The sequence below is a fragment of the Drosophila rhopaloa genome, unplaced genomic scaffold (assembly GCF_018152115.1).
Source record: "Drosophila rhopaloa isolate 14029-0021.01 unplaced genomic scaffold, ASM1815211v1 contig_178, whole genome shotgun sequence".
In the NCBI taxonomy this organism is placed as follows: domain Eukaryota; kingdom Metazoa; phylum Arthropoda; class Insecta; order Diptera; family Drosophilidae; genus Drosophila; species Drosophila rhopaloa.
In genome coordinates this window covers 6771295-6795084 of record NW_025335059.1, presented here as the reverse complement: position 1 = coordinate 6795084, position 23790 = coordinate 6771295, and the positions used below count along the sequence as shown (strand labels likewise).

General features: G+C 38.9%; 4 protein-coding genes across 4 annotated transcripts in view; all 4 read left to right on the top strand.

The window, feature by feature from the left end:
- LOC108054029 (protein couch potato) overlaps positions 1-6222 on the top strand; it is a gene marked incomplete at its 5' end in the record, with an annotated part of 52122 nt that extends 45900 nt beyond the window's left edge. The window contains 4 exon segments of the mRNA XM_044458839.1: positions 57-94; positions 218-804; positions 1135-1183; positions 2313-6222. Coding sequence (XP_044314774.1) covers positions 57-94; positions 218-804; positions 1135-1183; positions 2313-2602 — 964 coding nt within the window.
- Positions 6223-8332: 2110 nt separating this feature from the next.
- LOC108054049 (plancitoxin-1) lies at positions 8333-9985 on the top strand. The gene is made up of 2 exons (XM_017136802.2): positions 8333-8487; positions 8935-9985. Exons 1-2 carry the CDS (start codon positions 8384-8386, stop codon positions 9926-9928), a joined length of 1098 nt encoding a protein of 365 aa, XP_016992291.1. The 5' UTR covers positions 8333-8383; the 3' UTR covers positions 9929-9985.
- A 327-nt stretch (positions 9986-10312) lies between these two features.
- Positions 10313-12577, top strand: LOC108054059 (SPRY domain-containing protein 7). The gene is given in 4 exon segments (XM_017136812.2): positions 10313-10526; positions 11054-11544; positions 11546-11621; positions 11674-12577. Coding segments are annotated over 4 exon segments (774 nt in total). The 5' UTR covers positions 10313-10417; the 3' UTR covers positions 11772-12577.
- Positions 12578-12660: 83 nt separating this feature from the next.
- LOC108054038 (tubulin alpha chain) lies at positions 12661-14566 on the top strand. The gene is made up of 3 exons (XM_017136790.2): positions 12661-12985; positions 13046-13349; positions 13643-14566. Exons 1-3 carry the CDS (start codon positions 12760-12762, stop codon positions 14466-14468), a joined length of 1356 nt encoding a protein of 451 aa, XP_016992279.1. The 5' UTR covers positions 12661-12759; the 3' UTR covers positions 14469-14566.
- The last annotated feature ends 9224 nt before the right edge of the window (positions 14567-23790 follow it).

The following is a 23790-nucleotide window of genomic DNA, read 5'->3' as shown; positions in this document are numbered from 1 at the left end:
TATATATCTAACAAAAAATTATATATATACCCAACTATGATATATAATATGCACAGTATGCCTGGCTTTTGTCGCCTACGAATGCACACAAAAGGTACGCACCCAATCACAACTTCTATGCCTATGACTTTGTCTTCAACTCTGACCTCAACAAAACCAACTTCAACTTCCTACTCCACAACAACAACATATGCGACTGCTCTTGACCCACTACCAGCCATGGCAGCAGCAACTGGCTCAAGCTGCTCCACCAGTAACGGCGGCGGCAGCAGCAACAACGCTGCGGTGCAGCAACATCCGGTGGCATTCATCGAGTTCAAGGACCCACCGAGCGCATCTCAGGCCATGCAGCAGCTGCAGGGTAAATATCTGCTCAGCTCGGATCGCGGTTCCATTCGCATCGAGTTTGCGCGCAGCAAAATGATCAATGAGATGGCCATCATGACCACCAAGGCACCGCCACCACCACCACCCCCTGCTGCACCACCACCACCCATGTTCATCCTGAACGGCGGCGGTGGGGTCGAGCACTTGCTGGTCACTGCACCACCGCCGTCGGCACAACAGCAACAGCAACTCCAGATGCAGCAACTGCAACAGCAACTGCAAATGCAGCACCACCAGCATCAGCAAATGCAGCAGCAGCAACAGCAGCAGCAGCAACTTCAGCTGACCGTGGCAGCACCCTGCACCGCAGCAAGCACCACCACCAACAGCACCACCACTAGCGTTGTTGTTAACTCACTACAGCACCACCAACTTCATCATCCAAATCAGCACCACCAAAATCATCTCTTTAGAGACGTATGTATTATCCTGGGTGAACCAAATGAACCAAGTTTCTTCTAAGTCTGTGTAGAGTAATCTCAAACCCACCATTATCATTAGTTGCCCCACTAAACTGCACACCCTTTAGCCCATAAATATTAGAGTAAGCCATTCAATCCGCAAAAAGGTTTTGCCCAGGCCCGAAAATCCCTCATATGCATGACCCCGAAAAAGACCCAACTGCCCTACTCCACCCCAAAAAATAAAAGCGAACCCTATTAAGTATTTATAAAATTTTGCAAATTGTTATTGTTAAGCTTGCCTGTTTACTTTGCATGCTACCAACCACCAACACCACAACAACAGCAGCAACATCAGCAGCAAGCAACAATCCAGCAGCAATCAGCAACAACAAGTAAGAACCTACCTAAGGGATGGCCGAAAGCATTTGAGTTTTGGTCCGGAGCACTCACACACACACCCATAGTCATAACAATTGGAGCCGCATTTAAATACAAATTATAGCACACAAAAAGTTAGCAGGCCAACAACAGTGGCCATAACAAGTTGTAACCCACAGAGAGAAGAAAGGCAAAAAGGTGGTGGGGCAACTTCCTAGACATCCGCTTTCTAAATGCCCGCTTCCGTTGGGAGACTGCACCCCAACCACTGACTTAAGCACCACTATATCTCTATCTCTATCTCGTGTGTGGGCTGTGACTCACGTATCTCAAATGCCAAAAGACCACATAAATTCATTTTTTCAATTTGCTGCAAGAAAATGTAGCAGCAGTAGCAGCAACAACTTCATAAAAAATGCAAAAATTAAACGCAGCATGCCACACCCATATTGCCATACACATAGCCCACTCGACTGCCCCAACAACTTAACCACTGCAGCAACAACGTTAAACGTTCGAGCTTTAAAATATTTTTGTTCAAGCCATGAACTTTTCTTTACAATATTGTAGGTTGTTTGCTCGCTTTTGAATATCATATTGAAAGGTTGGCATGTTAAAGCTGTAAGCAATATAATCACTAACAAATGGAAAATTTTGATTGCAAATGTCTGAAATAGCAGAGACCTTGGGTTATTTTAATATTTGTAGTACCAATAGTAATAATATTTGAAGTATTTTATCTTGTTTATAAATCTAGCGTATTTTGTAACCTTTAATAAATTAAATTTCATTTTTTCTTTCCAAATTTTGAATGACTTCTTTTAAAATAGTGGAATACATCTTAAAAATTGTTTATAGAAAACTTTTAATTGAATAATAAGAAAATGATTAAGTTTTTTTTTTTTAATGTCAGTAAGTTGATTTGTTTTAATGTCTATTTTTAGAGAACGATAAATTGCCCAAAATGTAGAAAAATAAATCATAATAAATAAATATTATTAAGTGCACGCATGGGTAGTCTACACATAGCCACTAAAATAGCCAGCATGCGTAGTCACGAAGCACCATCAAAATCCGTAGATAGACCCCGTACACTGACAAAAACTAACTTTTGCTTTTTCATTTTGACAATTATTTTCAGAGGAGCGGGTATGGAATCACGGCATGATTTGCTCGCTAAGAAGCTAGAGCGCGAAATGCAGCAACAGCAGACGCAAGTGCACCACCAGACGCAGCAGCAACAGCAACAGCAGCACCACCATGCAGCAGCGCAGCACTACCACCATAGCCACCAGACAGCGCACCACCAGCACCACCAGCAGCAGCAGCAGCAGCAGCAGCAACAACAGCAGCAGGCACAACAGCAACACCTGAGCCACCACCACCACCATCATCATCAGCAACAGTTCTTGATGACGCCGACAGCAACCTGACCCGGTGGCAACTTGAGCCACCATTATGCGACGCCGCACCACCACCTCCACCAGCCGCACCACCAACAGCAGCAGATGCAGCCGCACCACATCTATTCGTACGTGCTGCCGGCGGTCAGTCACATAGCAGCCTGATGAAATCACATTTGAGTTTGATAAACGAGGGCAAACAAAGCTCCGCATGCAACGGATCCATGCGAGGAGGCAAACCTTTAGTTCTAGATATAAAAAATATATAAAAAATGCAAAAAAAAAAAAACAAAACAAAATAAAAAAAACGCAAAAAGAAGTTAATTTATATGTGACAGAAAGAAAAGGCAGACCCCGTAACCCAGTTTAGTGAAATTTTTCGACAGGCAACAAAAAAGATTGTAGTGGAAACCAAAAACGGGATAAACTTGTAGTAAAATATACAATTTACGATAGATCGGAAGCTGAGCGAACTACTTACTAAGTTAGTTGCAATACATCCGATATGCCCCTATAAACGAATACACATATATACATAAACCTATATATATATAACGTATATATGGCATGCTGATCAAGAATTTGTTGTTTATTTACACCTATTTAGTGTTTTTTTTAGCTTGATAAATTGATTTTGTTTAAAGGTTTTTTGTTTGAAATTATTAGTTTCTTTTATTGTTACTACTCCCTCGTTCATCCCCGATCTTAACCGACTTTTAACAAATGGAATTGAGACATAAAATTCTTATTCTTTTACTTTTTTTTATGTATCAAGCAGTATAAGAGAATAAAATGAAGTTAAGGACGAAGAAAAATATATAATTATAGCTTAACCGAATGTGCCCTTTAAATAGCTCTCTTTCTAGAATTATAAAAAATAATACGAAACAAAACCAAAACAATTTAAATATATGCATTAATGTAATAATTGTATATCTAGTAAGGTAATTTTCAAAATGTTACTCAACAAGAAAATTCTACAAGTCAACCACAACGAGTAGTCGACGTCATCGTATAAATTTAAATTTATATTGAGGAATACTGAAAGCTGGTTTCGAAACATATTTCTTAAAAACGTAAGAATAACAAAATTTAAATGTGAATTTGAAATTTACCCGATAGGACATATCGACGACTTGGGATGAACGTTGCAGGTGCGCTGTAGTGAAGCAAAGACTCGAACAAAACGATTTTTAACAAAAAAGAAAAGCTGAAACGAAACTTTAACAGAAACTGGCACAGGACACTCTAAACTTTCCGCCCAGAAACATATGTTTTCTTTTAAAAGTTTGGTTCATCATTTTCTGCGTTTCCCCTACAAAGACTTGAACTTTACTAGAGGGCCCCCAAACCTAAAGGACTCCATCTAAATATTGAGAAACTATTCCTAACTAACTTTCGAAATGCTAGAACAATCAAATCACATTTCTTGCTAAACCAACGATCGATTTAGTGGGGGGAGGGCGCAGGATGAGATCGGATGAGGTGGGGAGAGTGTAGAAGAGGTAACAGCAAACAAGGACGAGTAAATAAAATCAATTGCATATCATCTTACGTAGCAAGCATAAATCGAGTATGTATAACTACAAAAAAGAACAAAAATAAATTCAATTGTAACTAAACGCAAGAAAACAGCAGAAACCAACTACAATTAATGATTAATGAAAACAATGTAAAGCTTAAATGCTAACAACTATATATAGTTAAATACGAAAACAATTTATAAGCAAGCTTTTTACATGATAATTTTCAACTTTTTTTTTAAAGAGTTCGTTCAGCCTTGTTTAAACCAATTTAAGCATATATATATATATGGATAAAATCTTCAAATTTTACCAAAGTTGTCCTTACTAATTTAACAAGTTATGTTAACCACTTCACAAACAATTTGTTAAACAAAAAAACAGATAAGACCCACGAGTAATTCAACTAATTTTAAATGTTTTTTAAAGTTTAGTTTAGGGTAAATGTGACTAGACATACCAAAGGCATATTTGAAAAAAAACACAATTGTTAAGAGATAATATGAAAAAAACTAAAGAAAAAGATAAATTAATTTGGTAAAGTTGTAACCCTTTTCTACACATTTCTCTTAAAATATTTACTTATTTAATTTCCTGTCTAACTTTAGTCGAATGTAAAATGCATATTCCGTCCAATTACATTTCTTGCTTTCCTCTTGCCCAAAAATATCATCTCTTCGCCAGCGTCGCGTTGGTTTGAAAAGCATCATCATTCGAAGTTAAGAACAGAGGTCTACTTATAAGTCTGCAATCCTAACACACACACACACGCACACGTTCGCCACAAAGACAAGTAAATTAGTTAAAGTTTTAGCCTATAAGCAAGGAAATGTTTAATTATACATAATATACTAATGCATATCATAAAATTGCGCCTTTCAAAACAATTATGAAAAAAAACAAACAAGCAGCCCGCTGACGGAAAACAAAAATATTTACAACTACAAATAAGCATAAATAACAAAACAAGATTTAATAGATGCTAACAAATATTTTCGAAATTAATTTTTAGCGCCTAAGAGTGGTCAAAGAGCCCAAAAGTATGCAACAAAAGCAATGAGGAATACGCATAAGTGTGTGTCTGTGCATGTGTGTGTGTGTGTGTGTGTGCATTTGGGAAAATCTTGTGCAATTTTCATTCACGACAGAAAGCAAAGAGGGAAAACCAGCGCGGTGGAAGGTTGTTAAGTCCCCACCCCCAAAAACCACTTCGAGGCTTGATTTCCAGACATTCTTTAATCTAAATTTCATAGCTATATACTTACAGATTTTACAAATCTGCAGCAAGCTAATATTGAACTAGATATTGGGAATATCCCAGCAAAAGCAGAAGAAAAGAGGAAAACCTAGCTCGTAAACGATAAACTAAAGAAAGCTAAAATGAATGAATGACAGAAAACCTAAACTAAACAATATGAATTATGGGAACATTATATGAATATATATACACACACATATATTAAAACAATTTTGAAACAAACGAAAACTAAATAACAATTACAAAAAAACGTAAAAATAACAAATACATATCAGCAAACGGATAATGAACAAAATGAGAAGAAACTTTTACAAGAAAAATTATTAAGGAAAAATAAAACCGATATGTTTTGATGTGGTTTTTAAATTTTTAAACATTGTAAGCGTAAAAAGGCAGAAAAGCAGTTACCAAAAAAAGGGGAAGAAAGCATAACTGAATGAAAGCTTAGTAATAGATTATGAAACTACTTACATAAATGCTAGCTATACGCTTACATAGTAATGGCATATCTACATATGTGGCAGCAGTAATAGAAAGACAGTAAAAAGTAACAGTAATTATAAAGCAGTAACAGTAAATATTCTATTCTATTGTATTTATTGTATTTGCTATAATTTGCGTCTCGAAAATATTTTCTTTGTTTAATTTAAGTTCCCCCCCAAATTGCCTTATGTTTGCCTGAAAAAAACTATATTAACAACAATTCAATACTAATTTCTAAGTAATTTATATGTATATGTATTGTATACCTCTATTATAAACCCATATATAAATATACTTATATCATTTGTGTAGCCTTAACTTAGAACTTTTCAATTGACGGTATTAATTATGCATAATAAAACTTTATATTTTGTTCGTTAAACAAATTCATTATTGTTTCATTTAAAATCACACACACACACACGCGATAAACCTTTGAAGAAACGAATTTTAAATTAGTGAAAATTTTTGCAAAAAAATTAAAACCAACTATACAATTACATATATTATACTACATATATGAATCTCTCCCCACTAAAAGTTTTGAGTCATTTGGGGGAGAGCCAACTAGAAAGGCATTATACTCAATTACAACTGGCTATGGACAGAGCAGAGAAATTCGCTGTACATTTGTAATACATAACGTACTATGCATATCTATATACAGACATACATATGTATAGTATCTGTAGAAAGTTAAGTAGGAAAGGAAACTGGTATTGAATATTGAAAATATCATGGCAGAGGTAAAGAAAAACCAGCAGAAAAATGAAGATAACACAAGTCAAAACATATCAAACTCGTGCCCGAATAAAACTATATATACACATATATATACACTATATATAAATGAAAAGCAGCCACAATTATGCGCAGCAGTTTTCAACGGTGTAACAACAAGAGAATTATGAAATTATTAAAAAAAAGAAAACCGGGAAAATGCAATTTTTATTTGCATAACTTAAAGTTGAGTCTACTTTTATCAGAAAATAATACGAAAATAATGATTAATATTAATTAAAATATTAAAACTACAACAAATGGCATATATTTGTCTATTTTGAGGCTCATTTATTTAACATTTTCGCAAAACAAAAATACGACTTTCTTTTTAAAAATCGAACAAAGATCTTTTGCTAATATTGTAAAAAACAAATTGATTTTTCAAAGCAAATGAAAAAGAAAACATATAGCTAAATATTATTATAAAACTTACATAAAGCAGAAACAAAACTCGTATATATATAAATATAAATATCAGCCTTGTTCTTTATATATATATATTTGAAAAACCAAAAAAATGAAAAACCATACAAAATATTAATAAATTATTAACTACTATAAAAAAAAAATGAATACAAAAACATAAAAAATATTTAGCGAAAATATTGTATTGTGAGTTTAAATGTATTGTTGCATACGAAACCAAAGAAATGACATAACAAATCGGTACAGTTAAGTTAAATGTAAAACTAAATGGCAATACCAACCGATTGGCAGTGACAAATGATTGACAAGAACCGAATAGATCAGATCAGATCAGCAAACCGAACCGACAGAAAGGTGAACCATTTTTTCACAGACAGCAACCAGCGATAAGAACTAAACGAAATTGAATTCATTTCCAATTACCAAGCAGATTATTTAAATTCAATAATAGCAGATGGGCAAGCCCGCAAGACAAATTATACAATTTGATAATGATAATATTTTCAAGCGATCACGATCGAGGGAAGCACAAACGATATGCCCTGCAGCTAAAGGGGAGCAGAAAAACAAATCGCAGTTTGCAGCAGGCGACAAATTATAATAATAATAATACAAATAATAAATAAAAACTTTAACAATTGTTTTGTGTAATTGTAAAGAATTGGAATTTGTTGTGCCACACGATGGACTGGGCTTTGACTTGGCGATGATTGCGGAATTGGTTCGATTTCCATGGGTTTGTATTAGATGGTACATCCAAGGTGGGTATATGGCTATACACAAAGTTTATTTTCCGGATTTAAAAAAATTATAAATCAGTCAAATAATATTTAGTGTGACCTCGAAATTAAATTATTGTATGTATTTATTTATTTTCAATTTACATTATTTTTATAGGAAGAAAAAAAAATATACCTACCCCAGACTTAAAATCTTTTTTCTTTCAAATTAAATTTAAAATATATTTTTTGGAATAGGGTGTAATATATATTCGTTGTAGCTGCATTTTCAGTTGCTCTGCTTATCGCTTAGCTCTCTGGTCGACTGATCTTTGGCAATAAGTTGCTAATGGCAAATATTGTGTTGATTAGCTCAGTACAAAAACCACAAAAACGGGTCATTTATTTATAAATTCAGCTCTAAGATAAAACAGGCAAACAGAAAAAAACTCGGTTTTTATTTGTTTTAACCTTTATACTTGGGGAAGAAATGTGAAACAGACTGGAAGAGATATCTCCGCTCGGTTGAGACACCCTGTATGGGACAAGCTGTTGATTGGTTTAGATTCATTATCTCCGATTTAGTTGTTTTCCGACCGAGCAACTTGAAGGTTCTACAATGAGATCTCTGTGTTTTGTCTTGCTGCTCGTTTGGTTTTCATGCCTAAGCGAAGCTAAAGCAAAAGTGTCTTGCAAGGATGAATCAGGCAACGATGTGGATTGGTAAGTACATTTAAAAGATTAAAAATAGTTCAGTTTTTTAATCAGTTTATTTTCTGTCATTATTCATCACGTTTTTTATCGCTTTATTTTGTATTGCTGAAAACATTTGCATACAGAAATATGGTTTGTGTGTTTAACAGCAAATATAAATGTTTAAAATAATTAATATGTCAATACCTAAATATTTTTGTTGATTTTGTTAAGTCCCAACGTATTATTAATATTCTAATTTGGTTATATAAACAAATCTACAGACACATTATTTGAAAGAACAATAGGGGAATTACCTTTGATAAAGAGCGGGGGGTTTTTGTAGATCAGTGGACATTATTCTTATTATGGAAATACATTATTATTTTTTATTATTTAATTTTATATTTTTTATATGTATATTTAAAATAATATTTATTATTTTGTTCCTTTTCTGACCTCGCTCCACACTTTCAGGTGGCATCTGTACAAGCTGCCCAAGCACTACCAGCACAATGATTTGGGCAAGGACACCAGTGGCCTGAAGTACCTGTATGTGACCAGCCAGAGCTACGACACCTGGCAGATGTCCGGGAAGTTCATTAGCGATCCCTTGTCCCTGCCAGCCCAGACCCTTAACCCCCTGAATGCCGATCCCAATCACACCCTGCTGGCCGCCTACAACGATCAGCTGCCGAATGGCACTGTTTTCAGCAGCGGAGGACATGCCAAAGGAGTGGTGGCCAGTGATGGAGAACAAGCCATTTGGCTGGTCCACTCGGTGCCCAAGTATCCCACCGTTCCCGATTACTCGTATCCCGAGTCCGGTGAGAATTACGCCCAGAGTATGCTCTGCATCACGCTGAAGGCCGAGGATCTGGAGAAGGTGGGTCAGATCTTGGTCTACAATGAGCCGCACTTCTACTACGAACGCAATCCGCTGGTCAGTCGCTCCGATGAACTGTTCCCGAGCTTGGAAAGAGCTCTACATGGCCAGTGGCGCACGGAGTCGCCTTTCCAAAAGGACGTGGAGCTGCGCAGCTTGGGTGGCAAGAAGTTCCGGCTGTTCGGAAAGAGTGGACGTGCCAATGTGGAGCTATATGCTGATGTGGTGGCCCCCGCCCTGGATGTCACCCTTTACGTGGAGGCTTGGCGCGATGGTGCCGGCAATTTGCCAAATAGCTGCGAGAAATCCGACAAGGTCCTCAACGTGGAGTCCATTTCCAATACGGAGCTATCGGTGGACTTCAGGACCACCCAGGATCACTCCAAGTGGGCGGTGTCCCGTCCCTCGGGCATTTTGATCTATCACTGGCGTGTTGGCGGTGGCGATTGGATTTGCGTGGGCGACATCAACAGACAACAGGGTCAGTTGAAGAGGGGCGGTGGAACTGTGTGCCACAAGAGCTCGAGGGTCTCGAATCTGTACCGCCAGCTGGTTGCCAATTACGACAAGTGCGCCGAAGAGTAATTGGATTCGTTCCTGATTTCACTAATATGCCTTAGAAATAAAGAAAATTGAGCATAACACTTTCTTGAATTTGAACTGCAACAGAAAAGATTGTTAATGGCTGCTGGCGCCATTTCTACATTTACTTTTTGCGGACATTTTAGGAACTACATATAATGTCTTAATCAAGAATTTATGTATTTCTTATTATTTTTTGTTTAGTATTTTTGTTATACTGTACAAATAGTTACAATCATAGAAAATTCATTACAACTAAACTAAAACTATGATTAACCATATTGCCCAGATATATAAATAGCGCCACCTATCTCTCACATTCTCCACCCGATGTTTACGATATATACCAGAAAATACGGCAGTCAGTATGACCATTGGCTAGAAAAACACAAGACAGCTGTTTACAAAACAGCGAAAAATATTCACGGCTCATAAAATCCAATTTAAATAAGGTTTAAGCAAAGCAGTTAAGAAAAGTAAATATATTTTGGGATGTTCTGCTGCCTACGCACCTGTCTAAATGGCGGACACATGAGGAAACCAACGGCAGCGGCCAGTCGCCTCCGGGAGCCCGATGTTCATTTGGATGCAGCGCATATGGGTAAAATTATATTAAGTTGTATACATTAATATCATAAATTATATATGCTACATAAATCCCATTTTTTCGAATTCACTTTCAACTGTATATCCTAATTTAATTAAATTGGATTTCTGGAGCACCCCCAAAGATATCAAGATATTTTGTCAGATCAATGTTCCTTTTATTATCAAAAAATATATCTCCGAAAAGTATGGTTGTAAACAAAAACTTTTCCCAACTGTACCTTAAGTCTGATTCAATAATGATTGATATGAATAAAGATATCCGCATTTGGAATATTTCGATACCAGTTATGATACCATATCAGTACTTATCTCCAAAACTTTATGAGTATAACAATGTGGGAAACTCCTTCGAAAAACAATTAACAATAAGATATACTACAGAAATCTCATCCAGATTCGGTTACAATTTTATTAAAAAATGTTTCTGTAGCACTCTAGACTGGAGTCACAGTTGCCCTATTATTCCCAATTATTATACCCTCTGAATAGCTATTGAAAACAGATTTATATATTTTCCAGGACCCGATGTAATCCTGCTGTCGCATCAGCTGCGCGTAACGGGCACTGGAGGCGTACTGGCCACAGCTCCTCTGGTGCAGTCGAAATCCTACTTTGAGGTGAAGATCCAGCAGGGAGGCAGTTGGTCCGTGGGCTTGGCTACCCGGCAAACGGATCTCAGTCGCAAAAGTGGGGGTGGAGACCGCGAGTCCTGGTGCCTGTGCTCCGACAATGCCACGCGCCACAACGACAAGGAGGAGTTCCGACCGGTGGTGCAGGTTACTTGCACCACCCAACCCTCGAGGACGGCCAATGGAATCCTGAACAATAGTGCTGCCAAGGCGGCCGGACTCATTGCCATCGAGGATCTGCAGCAGGAAGATCTGCTGATGACCACCGGGGTGGCACCATCCGATGTTGGTATCGGTGATTCATTGATAACTTCACCGCAGCGTGATTTTCCCGATGAGGGCGACATTGTGGGTGTGGCCTTCGATCATGTGGAACTGAACTTTCTATTTCAATGGAAAGAATCTGGAGGTTCCCTTCCGAAACGTTCGAGGAGCAGCATTGTTTCCCGTTATTTACGGTGAGTTGTAGTGTCGCTTTAGTTGACCAAATCTAAATTTTTGTATTTTCAGTTGGCAATGGTGCCATTCTGGACATTATTCTAGACAACTTTTCTCATGGTCCACCACCCGGATTCGAGCGTATTCTGCTGGAGCAGTCGCTTCTTTAGATAGTCCATACAAAAGCCTTGAACAAATTAGCAGCTTCAGAACAAAACATTGAATAGATAACAAAAACACAGTGCGTTTTAGGACTATAAGCCAGATTTTTATTTCAGGAAGACTAATCAAGTCGACCAAAGAAGACAATGTTTCGAAACATATTTTATGTATGCGTTTTTATGTAGAGTTGTTTTTGTTATGTAACAATCTTTCATTTTCCAGGTTTGGGATTTTTTTTTAAGTAAGTATAAAAGTAATTGCATCCGATTTGATTTTGATTAACTCATTAACTCATAAAATTAAATTATCTCATTTGAAAAATAGGCTACTTGCCATACTTTTTCTTTCTAGTCAAAAAAAAAAGAAAAAAATCTTTAAACCAAAGTTTTTTAAAGACACATAGTTGGTGTTAAAAAAAGGTTTTAAATGCATTTCACGTTTTCAAAAGTCCAAAAACTATTTGATAATTTCCATGATAATTTACTGTCTTATAGTTGTGAAATGCACTGCTTAACTCATATAAACATCAAGTGTATAAAATCTAGTCCTTGCACTACCCAATCCGAAAAGTATTGTTTTATTTTATTAATATTTTGTAAATTATTCATGTATCTTAACCTCGCGACTGCTTTTGTATTATACACAGACGTATGCATCTGCTTACAGATGCAGGTGAATTTTTTTGTAGATCGCAACAAATCAATTCTGACTTCTAACACATTCCAATTTACAACGGCAACGTACTCGAGCACGGAATTACCTAAATAACTATAAGAGTATATCTGTATATCTAAATAAATTGTATCTACATGTATCTAACGCTTTGAAAACTGATTAATCCGCGCGCGGACAATAAATCAATGTTATGTACTTAAATTCGATTGTGGGGGAAAGTTTTCCTAGTTCAGATTGTCAAGAAAAATTTGGTTTGATTAGGTTTTGAAAAAATAATTCTCCAAAGAAAGGAAATTAATGGTTAATATTAAGATATGACACATGTCCGGAAAGGGGGAGATCATCCAGATCCACATTGGCCAGGCCGGTGTGCAGATAGCCAATGCCTGTTGGGAGCTCTTCTGCCTGGAGCATGGCATTTTGGCCAATGGAAGGCTTACGCAAACGCCGCTCGACGACGCATTCCTGACCTTCTTTGAGTTCACCAGCAGTCAACCATGTGTGCAGCCCCGTCTTGTCATGATCGACACTGAGCCCACTGTTATAGGTATGTTTCTGTTGAAAATAAAGTAAAGTACTTTCTAATTTTTTGGGTCCACCTTTCCAGATGAAATCCGTACGGGCTCCTACCGCAATCTCTTCCATCCGGATACTTTGATCTCGGGCAAGGACGATAGTGGCAGTAACTTTGCACGGGGTTACAATCTGATGGCCAGCGAACTGTTGGATCGCTCAATGAATGCCATTCGTCGAGTGGCCGATCGCTGTAGGAATCTTAGAGGCTTCCTAGTCTTCCGGGCGATTGGAGGAGGATCCGGGTCTGGTCTAGGCACACGAATCATGGAGAGACTCGTAGACGACTTTGGGAAAAAGATGACCGTTGTGGAGTTCCTGGTCTATCCCTCACCTTCGTAAGTTGGCATCGATCAGTTTCTCTGTTGGTATTGTATCGTTTTTAAGGGCCATTATATCGATTAGATAAAGAAAAAAGAACAAGGCTGATAACAAATGCTTTGCTTATAAATTGAGGGGTTTTTAATAATTTGCCTTAAAAAATGTGTTATTATAGTACAGCTTTTATTACAATGGGTTATATTATACCTTCTTATATTAAATGTATCTTGTGATTTAATAGTTAGAAGTTTCATAGGTAGAACTCATTTAAACAAATCTTTCTAACCCAAAATACCTTACTGCTCCGCAGAATATCCCCGGTTATTGTAGAGCCCTATAACGCTCTGTTGGCTGCCCATTTCTCCATGGACTGTGCCGATGTGTCGTTCATTGTGGACAACGAGGCGCTGTACGACATATGTGCAAATACCCTCAATGTCCCTGCACCCACGTACACTAATCTGAACAGAATCATCGGTCAGGTGGTCTCCAGCTTTACAGCCTCACAGCGCTTTGGCGGAGGATCGACCGTGAGTTTCCAGGAGCTGCAGACGAACCTGGTGCCCTATCCGCGTATCCACTATCCGCTGATCAACTACGCCCCCTTGGTTCCCATTTCGCATTCGCAGTTTGTCAATATGTCGACGGCGCAGCTCACGGGTCAGTGTTTCCAGATGAGCAACCAAATGGTGCGATGCAATCCCTCGCACGGGAAGTATATGGCAAGTGTGCTCCTTTATCGCGGGGACATTGCCCCCAATGAGATCAATACGGCGCTGGAGAACATCAAGAGGAACAGATCTTTCAGATTTGTCGACTGGTCGCCCACGGGCTTCAAGATCGGTGTGAGCCCCATGCCGCCGTATTATGTTCCTGGCGGAGATCTGGCGCCCACCAATCGCGCCTGCGTGGCCATCTCGAACAACACGAACATCCGGATCGCCTGGTGCCGCCTGGTCAACAAGTTCGACAAGCTCTACCAACGGCGGGCCTTCGTGTATCACTATGTGGGCGAAGGGCTGGAGGAGGGTAACTTCAACGAGGCATCCGAGAATATCTGCCAGCTGGTGCACGATTACCTGGAGGTGGATGCATCGGCTCCTACATCGCGACGCGACTCCGATCCGGAAGAATAGTGGAGGACCTTTAAAGGACTGTTTCCCTGTCACTTCCTCTATTGTCGCTGTTTTCTTCTAGAAAAAAAAAAATAGATTAAATTCTTTGTGTGAAATTCAAATTCAAATTTCTGAGCAATTGCTGCCTCGATGGCTTCATCAAGTTCAGATTGTGGAAGCTGCAGATCCATGATTTAGTGTTGGTGGAATTTCTTACCCATTGTTGCAAACGAACTTTCCAAAAATAAAAACAAATTTGAATTTTTAAATTGTGTATAACATAGAATAATACTATCTAAGCTTTGAATCTTTAAAATGTTTTCTTTGGCACTTAAATTATAAGATACACAACTAAACGATGCACATTTTATGAGAGTATTTTCAGATTCGGTGTTTTAGTCCACCGAACTGTTTCCTTTTACTTCTTTTCTTTTTTGAGGCTTTCGTCAGCTTGAAACCGTTGGCCAAATTAAGTATTTATGGTTGGCTAAAACAAACATTGACCCAGCCTGTAATTTGCGTTGCTTGACCCCGGTCCCAAAAGGCAAGAGGAGGGGGCTGTATCGAGCCGATGGGCGTGGCCAATCCCTGGCGATATGGGGTATAATTAAAATGATCGCAGCCCGAGGGTTTAGCACGTACCGAGGCAAAAGTCGCGCTTATCGCGATCGCACCCAGGGCAAGGTCTTCCCGATCCGGCATCTGCGGATCATCTTCAGCCCGGTCTTCGGGATGATGCCCCCTGGCCCCACCTTAACCCCTTGGTGGCCACTCCGATTTCTGTGTGACGTGACTTACGCACGCTTAATGCGCGATTATCGATGGAGGGATCTTGGCCAGCACGCAGACCGCTCACTTGGCCATCTTATCAGCGGGCTGGCTGACTTTTGGTGTGGTCCTTGCGCAGGATGACCGCTGTTATTAAAGGCATTATCATTATGAGATCCCGGTGCCTTTCCGCCAATTCCTTTGTGTGTTAACTGTTGCTAATCTTAAATTGAAGTCGAGCCTTTTGCTTTTGTTTTACAGCGTGAGAACCGCTGCGTGTGGCTTCAGGCCGAAGGTTTCTTTCCACATTTTTTTCAGGGGGTGTTAATGAGCTAAAGGAAATGCCAAAGGACCACCTTGAGTTGAAAGTTTGGTGGAATTAAGCTGTTATACCAATCGACAGGGGCTAATAAAGCAATTTGCCCCGATTGCCAAAAGGAATGGTGCACCGGTGCGATTTGAAGGGGTAGAAATAAAAAGGAAGAAAGGATGGCGGGCAAAGACGACCCCTGTGCCACAACACTTGAAATATCTAGTTAACTCTGGGGCCGCTCTGACCTCCTTTATTTATGCACTAATCCGTGGGAAATGCTCGTCGAGACACCTGGGGCCGATTTATGCCACAAACGAAACGAACAAAAGGAACAACAACCATTGCAGGTCCGCACCCGCAACAAAAGAGACAGCTTTAAAAAAATGCATCAAAAGTCGATTAACAAATGCTCTATATCATAAATCCAATTCAGGATTCTGTTCTAACGATATAATCTGAAAAAATATAGCTAGCTTAAAATAAATTATTATTACCAGATTACTCACACTTGTAATAATATTATGATCAACAACCAAAAATATAATAGCAATATAATTTTCAAATACAGAAAACTTCTATATACAAAAGATGGTTACTCCTCGTCACAAACTTTACAGATACCATTTATTGACATATATTTTATATTGCTTATCCTGTTAATTTATTATATTTCTATTTATTTTATACTTACTTCTTGTTCCTACAGACCATTTATTTAGTCTTTTGCAAATCTATACAATAAATATTTTAAGTCATATATTTTTAAATCGTGGATTGGACTAAGAGGACCATCGAAAAAGAAAAAACTAGTTTTAAACTATTTAAAAATTTAGAGAATAGCGATCCCAAAACGATCCCAACGATCATTATAACCCATTAAATGAGAGTATCGCGAAGAGGTAAAAATATTAAACAACCGTCGAGTGAATTAATAAAGCGCCTAGCGAGGCGGCCACGCATTAAACGACACACACCACAGAAAACATTGCCACAAATCCAGGCAGGCCAAAAGGCAGGAAGAGCTCTATGCCGAGGACCCATGCCACATGTGTACGAATTCGAATAGATGCCACATGACTGACCACTCCAATGCACTGCACTCCATTCTTGTTGTTGCCCGTTTTTTGTAGCCGAGGGCAAACATTTTGGAATTGCAATTTTCGACTTCATTTCCAGGCTCTGAACGCCTTGGTTTCTTTGGGTTTTTTCCTTCATTTTGCAGCGAGAGCGGTGAGGCAAACAGACTTTGAGTTCGGGGCACAAGGCAACACCTACCAAAGGCACCAAGCCACCAAATGGGCAAACCAACACAACAGCCCGCTGAGCCAACGGTGGGCGGTTGAATCCAAGGCAGGGAGTACGAGGAAGGGGACTCTAAACTCTAAAAAAAATACACCATAAATTAGTTATATATTATATGAATACTATAGCTTTTTTGGTTGTTAGTTGTGTTTTATTTGATTTACTAAATTTTAAATTTGTTAGTACCAATATAATTTTGAACAACTTTCTTGATATAACTAAACCATTAAAAGGGATTAGAAGTCAAATTCTCGCAATATTAAGAAACTGCTTAGTATAAACTAAACCAAAGTTCTTTATTATATAAACAATGGTTGAGATCTTAAAACATTTGCAAGAATTAAGCTTTGCTGCTGGAAATGGCAAAAATGGCAAAAATGGATCGTTTTTACTTAATGAAAATACCCTTAAGGAATGATAATCCCCAAGTTTTTTTGCATTGATTTTCCCTCAGTGTAAGCCACGCAGCAAGTGTTTCGATTTATGTTTTTGCGCCTCGGCCGCCACAGCTAGCTACATGCCACATGCTCTCTGGCCGACTCGACTGCGGCATTTTCATTCAAAATGTTTAACCAGCCCCGCCGCAAGACCACTTGTTGCTCTTTTATTCATTCAATTTGTCAGTTTTGCACTAGCACAAAACGAAACCCAGTCCAGGCCGAGATCCCTTACCCCCGTTGGCCGCCGGATGGAGTCAAAAGGTTATCGCCACACTTGCCGCATTTATACGGCCTCATCATGATGTGGCATGATCATCACGACGATGATAATGACGCCGATCGCGGTTGTGGGCATGACGCCGATCTCTCCTCCGTTCCATGTTTACATGGCAAAATTATTAGTGGTAATATTTGTGAAATATTTGTTTTCTAATCTGTAAACACCAATCATATTAGCAATTTGAATATGACAGCGCCAGCTCCAAACAGTAACAGGCCTTGTTGTTGCTTTTATTTGTACGCTACGAAGAGGGTATTTCGATTTTGCGTGGAATTTGGTACTTCTTAGAATAATATAAGTCAGTCTTGTTAAAATGTTTCAGGATTTTGCAACTATAACCTATTAAACCGGGGTATAAATAACAAATATACATTACATTAACACACTAACTTTTTTATTAATTAACAAATTATCCATCTTCAATATTTGGAAGTTAATTTAAGTGATCCCATAAATGTATCTTTTTATGTGGGTAAAACTGAATAACTTTGAATTTCTTACACAAGAATAAAGACTTAAGAAACGAACACACTTAATATGGTTTATAATTATAATATAAATTAAAACGTAATTTTTTAACACAATACTTTGTAGAGCATTTAATTATTGGGATATCCTATTTTTATAGGGGCTTTTTGTGGTCAACGGTCAGTGGCTTTCGGCTAGTATTTTGGTTATTATGTTGGTTTGCCTGGTTGGCTTCGATGGGTGGGTGGGTAGGTGGGGCGTGAGTTATTATCTATTCAATTGTTGCACTTTGCTGCTTCCTATTGCCTTGAGACATGGCAATGGAAACCACACAAATCCCCCATCACTCCTCCCTTTTTGAAATTTGAAATTTGTTGCTGTGCAGTTATGAGGCGAGTGCCATGAAATTTATGATAAATGCCAAGATCTCCGCCGCTTCGAATCCGACTCGGCTCGTTAGCCGTCTCCCGAGCATCGTTTACAACACTTTAAGAGGATTTTACTGCAGCCCCAATCGCCTCGACTCCATTGGCAGCCATTAGCAAGGCAATTGACATACTCCTTGACAGACAGTCTGAGGAGAGCTCTAAGTGCATGGAATTTATCATTGACGATGAATCGACTGCAGTGGCGGTGGCGGAGGAGGCGTTTGCCAAAAATGGCACAAATAACGACATAATTTGGCCACAGATCTGGCCAACATCCGAGATCAGCAGCAGGCCACATTTGAAGCCAAATGGCAGGCAACTTGCAACTTGCAACTCGAAACTCTTGCAACGACAATCGACATATGCAAATTGACTGTGAAACGCAGACGACGCACGCGGGATAACAGCCAAAAATGGTGTGCAAATCGTTAGGCCACTTTGTAAGTGCACTTAGCGAAAAGTTTTTAGAGAGTTTTCCAATTTGAAGCCTTAGAATTGGATAGTCCTCAGTATTAGTTAAGAGCTAAAAGTAAGGTTTCAACCGCAATTGCCTTCTCTGTACATCGGCATTCGATAAATATAATTAAAATTAATTAATTTTTTACATTCTGGTGTTTTTATGAACAGATAATATTTTATATTGAGAAATTTATTGATCATTCAGTCTTTTATAATCTAACAGAATTATAAGAACCAAATCGACTATTTTCCCCAATTAAATCCCTGCATCATATCTTACATGTATTTCCCCCAGTGTTTTTGCAGTCGTGCTTTGCATCGCTCGCACATAAATAATTCAATTAGTTAAAGTAGAAATTAGCGGGCAACAAAACATTTTGTGAAAAGATTTGCCAATCTGACAGTCTTTGATCTCTCGGGTGCCATTTGAGCCGGCAGATGACATCATCCGCCGCCAGCAACTAAACGGCCAGATCAAATGGATTTTTGTGCCGCTTGACTAAATGGCTAAATGCTTTACCGGCTATCGGTTAGCATGCGAAAAGCATAGGCCATGTTTGAACTTGAAATTCCATATTAAGTGCATTTTGAAATAGAATCGAATGGTGAAACTGAGTCGCAGTCCATTGTGGAGTTCAGTGCTGGCATGGTAATTACTCTGGCTGAAAAAAAAAGTCTCAACCTCTTTCAGTCCGTTGCAATTTGAGCAACAAAAAAGTCAAATGCTGCACTAAACGCAATTAATCAAGCGCCTTGGGTCGTGCCTGGCCAAATGTTTTCCACTCCTAATGATGCCGTGGTCATATACTCCAGCTCCCCCTCACACCACCTCCGTCCCGTCTCCAGAAATTGCGCAAATATGGCCTGGGTCGAAGTTCAAGCCGACTGCAAACTGTGCTTAATGTCTCACTTATGGCCAAGACCAGCCGACCAAGCCTCTCCATTCGCCGTTGCGTGAGAATGTTTTGGGCCAAAACCGCGCAGCGTTTGTCAAGCTCCAATTTTCTGCGACTCGCAGTCACGTGTCTCGGAGCCAATATCTTGATGGATCGGCCAGCTGGATATCTCGATTGGGGAGTCGGGCATTATATGGCCTGATAATTTGGCTTAAATGCGTGGCCAACTCCACTCCACGGCCGTCAGTAATCACAGGTTAAATTAAAGTAACTGTGTTTTTTTATAACGAATTTCAGACACCCGTATCTTCGACGTATATTTTATTTTTTAAGTTAAATATTTTCTTTTTTTATTACGATTCTTGCATTTATAAATATTTGTTATTCAACTAAGGCTGTCATATTGTAACAGTCAACAGTTTACAAAAAGTTTAAGAACAATTTATGACGATTGAGTGTGAAGGCTATCAACAAAAAAAAAAAGTGGACGCCTAACCAAAAAATGAATGTTTTATACAGCTGAGAACATAAACTATCGATTCCAGGATGATTCTTGATTTTTTCATAAGGGGTTATTACATTATGAGTTTTTGCTAAAATAGGTCAAAAATCAAACTTTTCAACTGTGAATGCCAATCGATTGGAAATTTTGTAACGAAATAAACAAGGTATCACATTCCAGAATTTGACCCTTATTTTGATAAAAAAAGCGAGTCGTTAATTGTTTTTTTTTCGGATTTAGCCATAAACAAAAAAATTTTATTTCTAAGTTAGCCAAATTGGGAAGCCCAGCCAAAAAAAGAGATGTGTGCAGCTGGCGACCAGAGCTATCAATTCCAAGTTGATTTGGAAGAATAAATTATTTTCTGATCAATTTTTTTACTCGATCATTCGTAACAAACGCATAAACAAACCTAATATACCTCTTCAAAATCTCGTCATACCTTGTATAATAACTGTCTTTCCAAGTCATTCCTAATCCTAATCAATTTTGAACGCCTCACGAGGCGTCATAAATACGTTCATACCAAAGATAAAGACTTAGGGGCAGGAAGAGTGCGATAAAGCCAAGGAGGTTGTAATTTTTGCATTTTTAAAAAAACATTGCCAAAGTGTTACAATTTCCATTAGTTACAGTTATTTGGCCGAAACAGAGAGTGAGGCAACCGGGCTCGGCCGGCCACAATTATCAACTTTTTGCGTTGATTACGATGATGGATTATAACACTTTGCCAGTGGTTGGACCAGTGGCGGCTAGAAAAACTGGACCGGCCGACAGCGAAATTGAATGAGCGGCAATGGCAGCACTTTGGGGGCAGGGCAACAGCCGATTGCCATTTCTTATATGTGTATGTTGCGTATGTGTGGGGCATGCCACATAGCGTCTGGTATCCTGCTGCACTCGGGGGCACAGAAATTAATTTAACAGCTTGACAGGATTACGCGAGAACAGGGTCAGCAAAGCAGAAAAAGCCCGCTGACAGGCAGCACGAAAACTGATTGGTCACAAGTCAAAATCGGTAGACAGCAGCTTTCGGCCCTTGAGGCCATGGCGAATGTGGCCAGCAGTTGGGCACTGTGGCCAATTAGCGGATCATTTAACACGTGCTCCGGCCAAAAACCGGGGTGACTGATCCACCGGAGCCAAGACACAGGTGCAGTCGCTCCATCTCGCTGCCTCCGGGTGTGCTAATTGAGCCGCCATCTATGACAAACATAAATGTATTCGGGGAGGGTCCCATAAATGCACTAGGAACAAATAATAGATTTGGAAACCGAACCGAAAAATGCTCTAAAAGGTATTAAGTACATTTACATAATATAAAAACAATGGTTTTCTATTGATTCATTTAGATTCGTGGAACATAGCAAGCTCAACTGAATCTGATTCATCTTTATAATCTGCTCACATAAATGAAATTATTGTTTTCTAAAATTGTATAAAAATTATAAAACATTTCTCTCAAACACAAAATTGTGATGAAGTTGATAAGGAAAACATTGAAGACCTTCAAAGATTGTGAAGTTCATATTTCAAGTTGATGTCGTCAATGAACTTATATTGTTAATGTCAAGACTCACTTAAATATTATATAAATATTTGTATAGTCATGTCATTAATTCATTTTGATTTAATACTTTGCTTATCCAATTTGGTTATATTTTTAGTATGAACAAATATATAGTTATGCAATAATTTTAACTTTTGCAATATTTTTAAATTATTTTTTCCCTGGTCTTTTAATAAATAAAGTTTATGGTTTCAAAGACCTCCTTCATATCCAACAATACAACCCCTTGAAAGGGTATAGAAAGTCAAAAGTCGGCTTAACGATCATTGACTAGACCATTTGCTATATAAAGTGGCATATGCAAATATGCCGACGATTAGGACTGGACTACGACTGGTAACTGGATTGGACTGACTTCTGGCTACTGGCTACTGGCATCTCCGACTGCCGCCGGCCGATTAATCAATGATAAATCCGAAATAGATAAATGACCAGGCACATGGCAAATGCTGTGTGGTCCCCATCCCCTGTGCAGACTGATCACCTGCTGTTGCCTCTGTTGCCTCCAATCTGTTGGCCAAGCCCATTGGGCCGCTCCGTCCCTCACCCCCTCATCCATATACATACATACATCTATAGCGGGTGCAAGATAAATGCCCCACTGATGATGCTGACAGAGAGACAGCATTCAGGCCTGGAATCCAGAGTGAAGTTCCCCTGCATCATCATCGTCATCTGCATGGACTCTTTATGGGCATTGTCAATGTCCCGGGACGCATTTGCATCGTACGGTTAATTGTGACCGCTATTTGTTGACCAATTGTGGGTGGCAGCCGCACCACCGAACCACCGAATTCGGCATTTCGTGGCATTCTGCATATGCCGAAAAACATTGAGAACGGGTTTAGGTTTCCATTCTTGTGGATTTCATTCCCTCGCTGGGGGTATTTTAATTTCGTTCAAAGCAATAATTCTTTGAACTATATGAGGTATTTTGAAAATAATTTCTGAACTCAAAAATAGCAAATGTTTGATTTCCGGAACTGAATATTCTTTAAAAATGGACAATCGGCACGTATAATTGTATTTTGATGAGGAAAATTGATAGAGCTCACAAATATTTATCACATACGTAGATAAGCATACAAACTTAGTATTTAAATATATATTATTATAATTATTATGTTGTAGTAGTAAAATCCGCATTTATTAATAATAAAATATTGATATTGAAATTTGAATATTTCACATAAAGATACAAAATATCACTGAGAATATATTATGTTTTATTTTAAATGTAATACTTTGTATACATGGTAAATTCTGGATGTTTGTTGACTATACAAGGGTATTAGAACCTTCGATGCTGAATTCTAATGCTGCCTCCTCATTCGGCATTTGCATGGTGACTCTTTGTGACTCCAGCTCTTTGATCCAGGTTCGCACAGGTGGCACTTGGAGTGGCGACAAAAGGGGAGAACTCCAGTGGTCGTGTCCTCCTGCGAGCTTTGCCCTCGTTAGCTCAGCACGTTGCTATTGCAGCTAGCCGGATATCTATATATAGCCAACTGGTGTGATTTTGATTCATGGCGCGATTATATGTGCGCACGCAGTTTATCTTCTTTTCTTATTTCTCTGCTTTTTTTTTGAGCTACAGCAGCACAGTAGCCTGGACCCAGCGTGAAGGCTTGAAATCCGAACACTTTCTGGAGGAGCCCCTCGCAGGTTCTCTGTGGCCGATCCTCGCCTCCTGCCCCTGCCCCATGCCCCATGCCCCATGCCCCTGCCTTGTGGCACTTAACATTTTATTGTTAATAAAATATATTACAAGGCGCAATACAAAAGGCCAACCGGGTTGTGAGCCAGGCTCTCGTTGCATTCAGGCCCAAATGCGTTAACGAAATCATCTACCACATCCTCCGTCCCATTTGAGATCTCCCCCCTCGTCCCCCAGGTGAAACCCCCCTCCACCAGTCG

Bases quoted from the DNA above. Each gene is read 5' to 3' on its own strand.
- LOC108054049 (XM_017136802.2), top strand. From the start codon at position 8,384: ATGAGATCTCTGTGTTTTGTCTTGCTGCTCGTTTGGTTTTCATGCCTA. The intron at 8,488-8,934 runs GTAAGTACATTT...CCACACTTTCAG, and splicing joins TCAGGCAACGATGTGGATTG to GTGGCATCTGTACAAGCTGC.
- LOC108054038 (XM_017136790.2), top strand. From the start codon at position 12,760: ATGTCCGGAAAGGGGGAGATCATCCAGATCCACATTGGCCAGGCCGGT. The intron at 12,986-13,045 runs GTATGTTTCTGT...CCACCTTTCCAG, and splicing joins CACTGAGCCCACTGTTATAG to ATGAAATCCGTACGGGCTCC. The intron at 13,350-13,642 runs GTAAGTTGGCAT...ACTGCTCCGCAG, and splicing joins CTGGTCTATCCCTCACCTTC to AATATCCCCGGTTATTGTAG.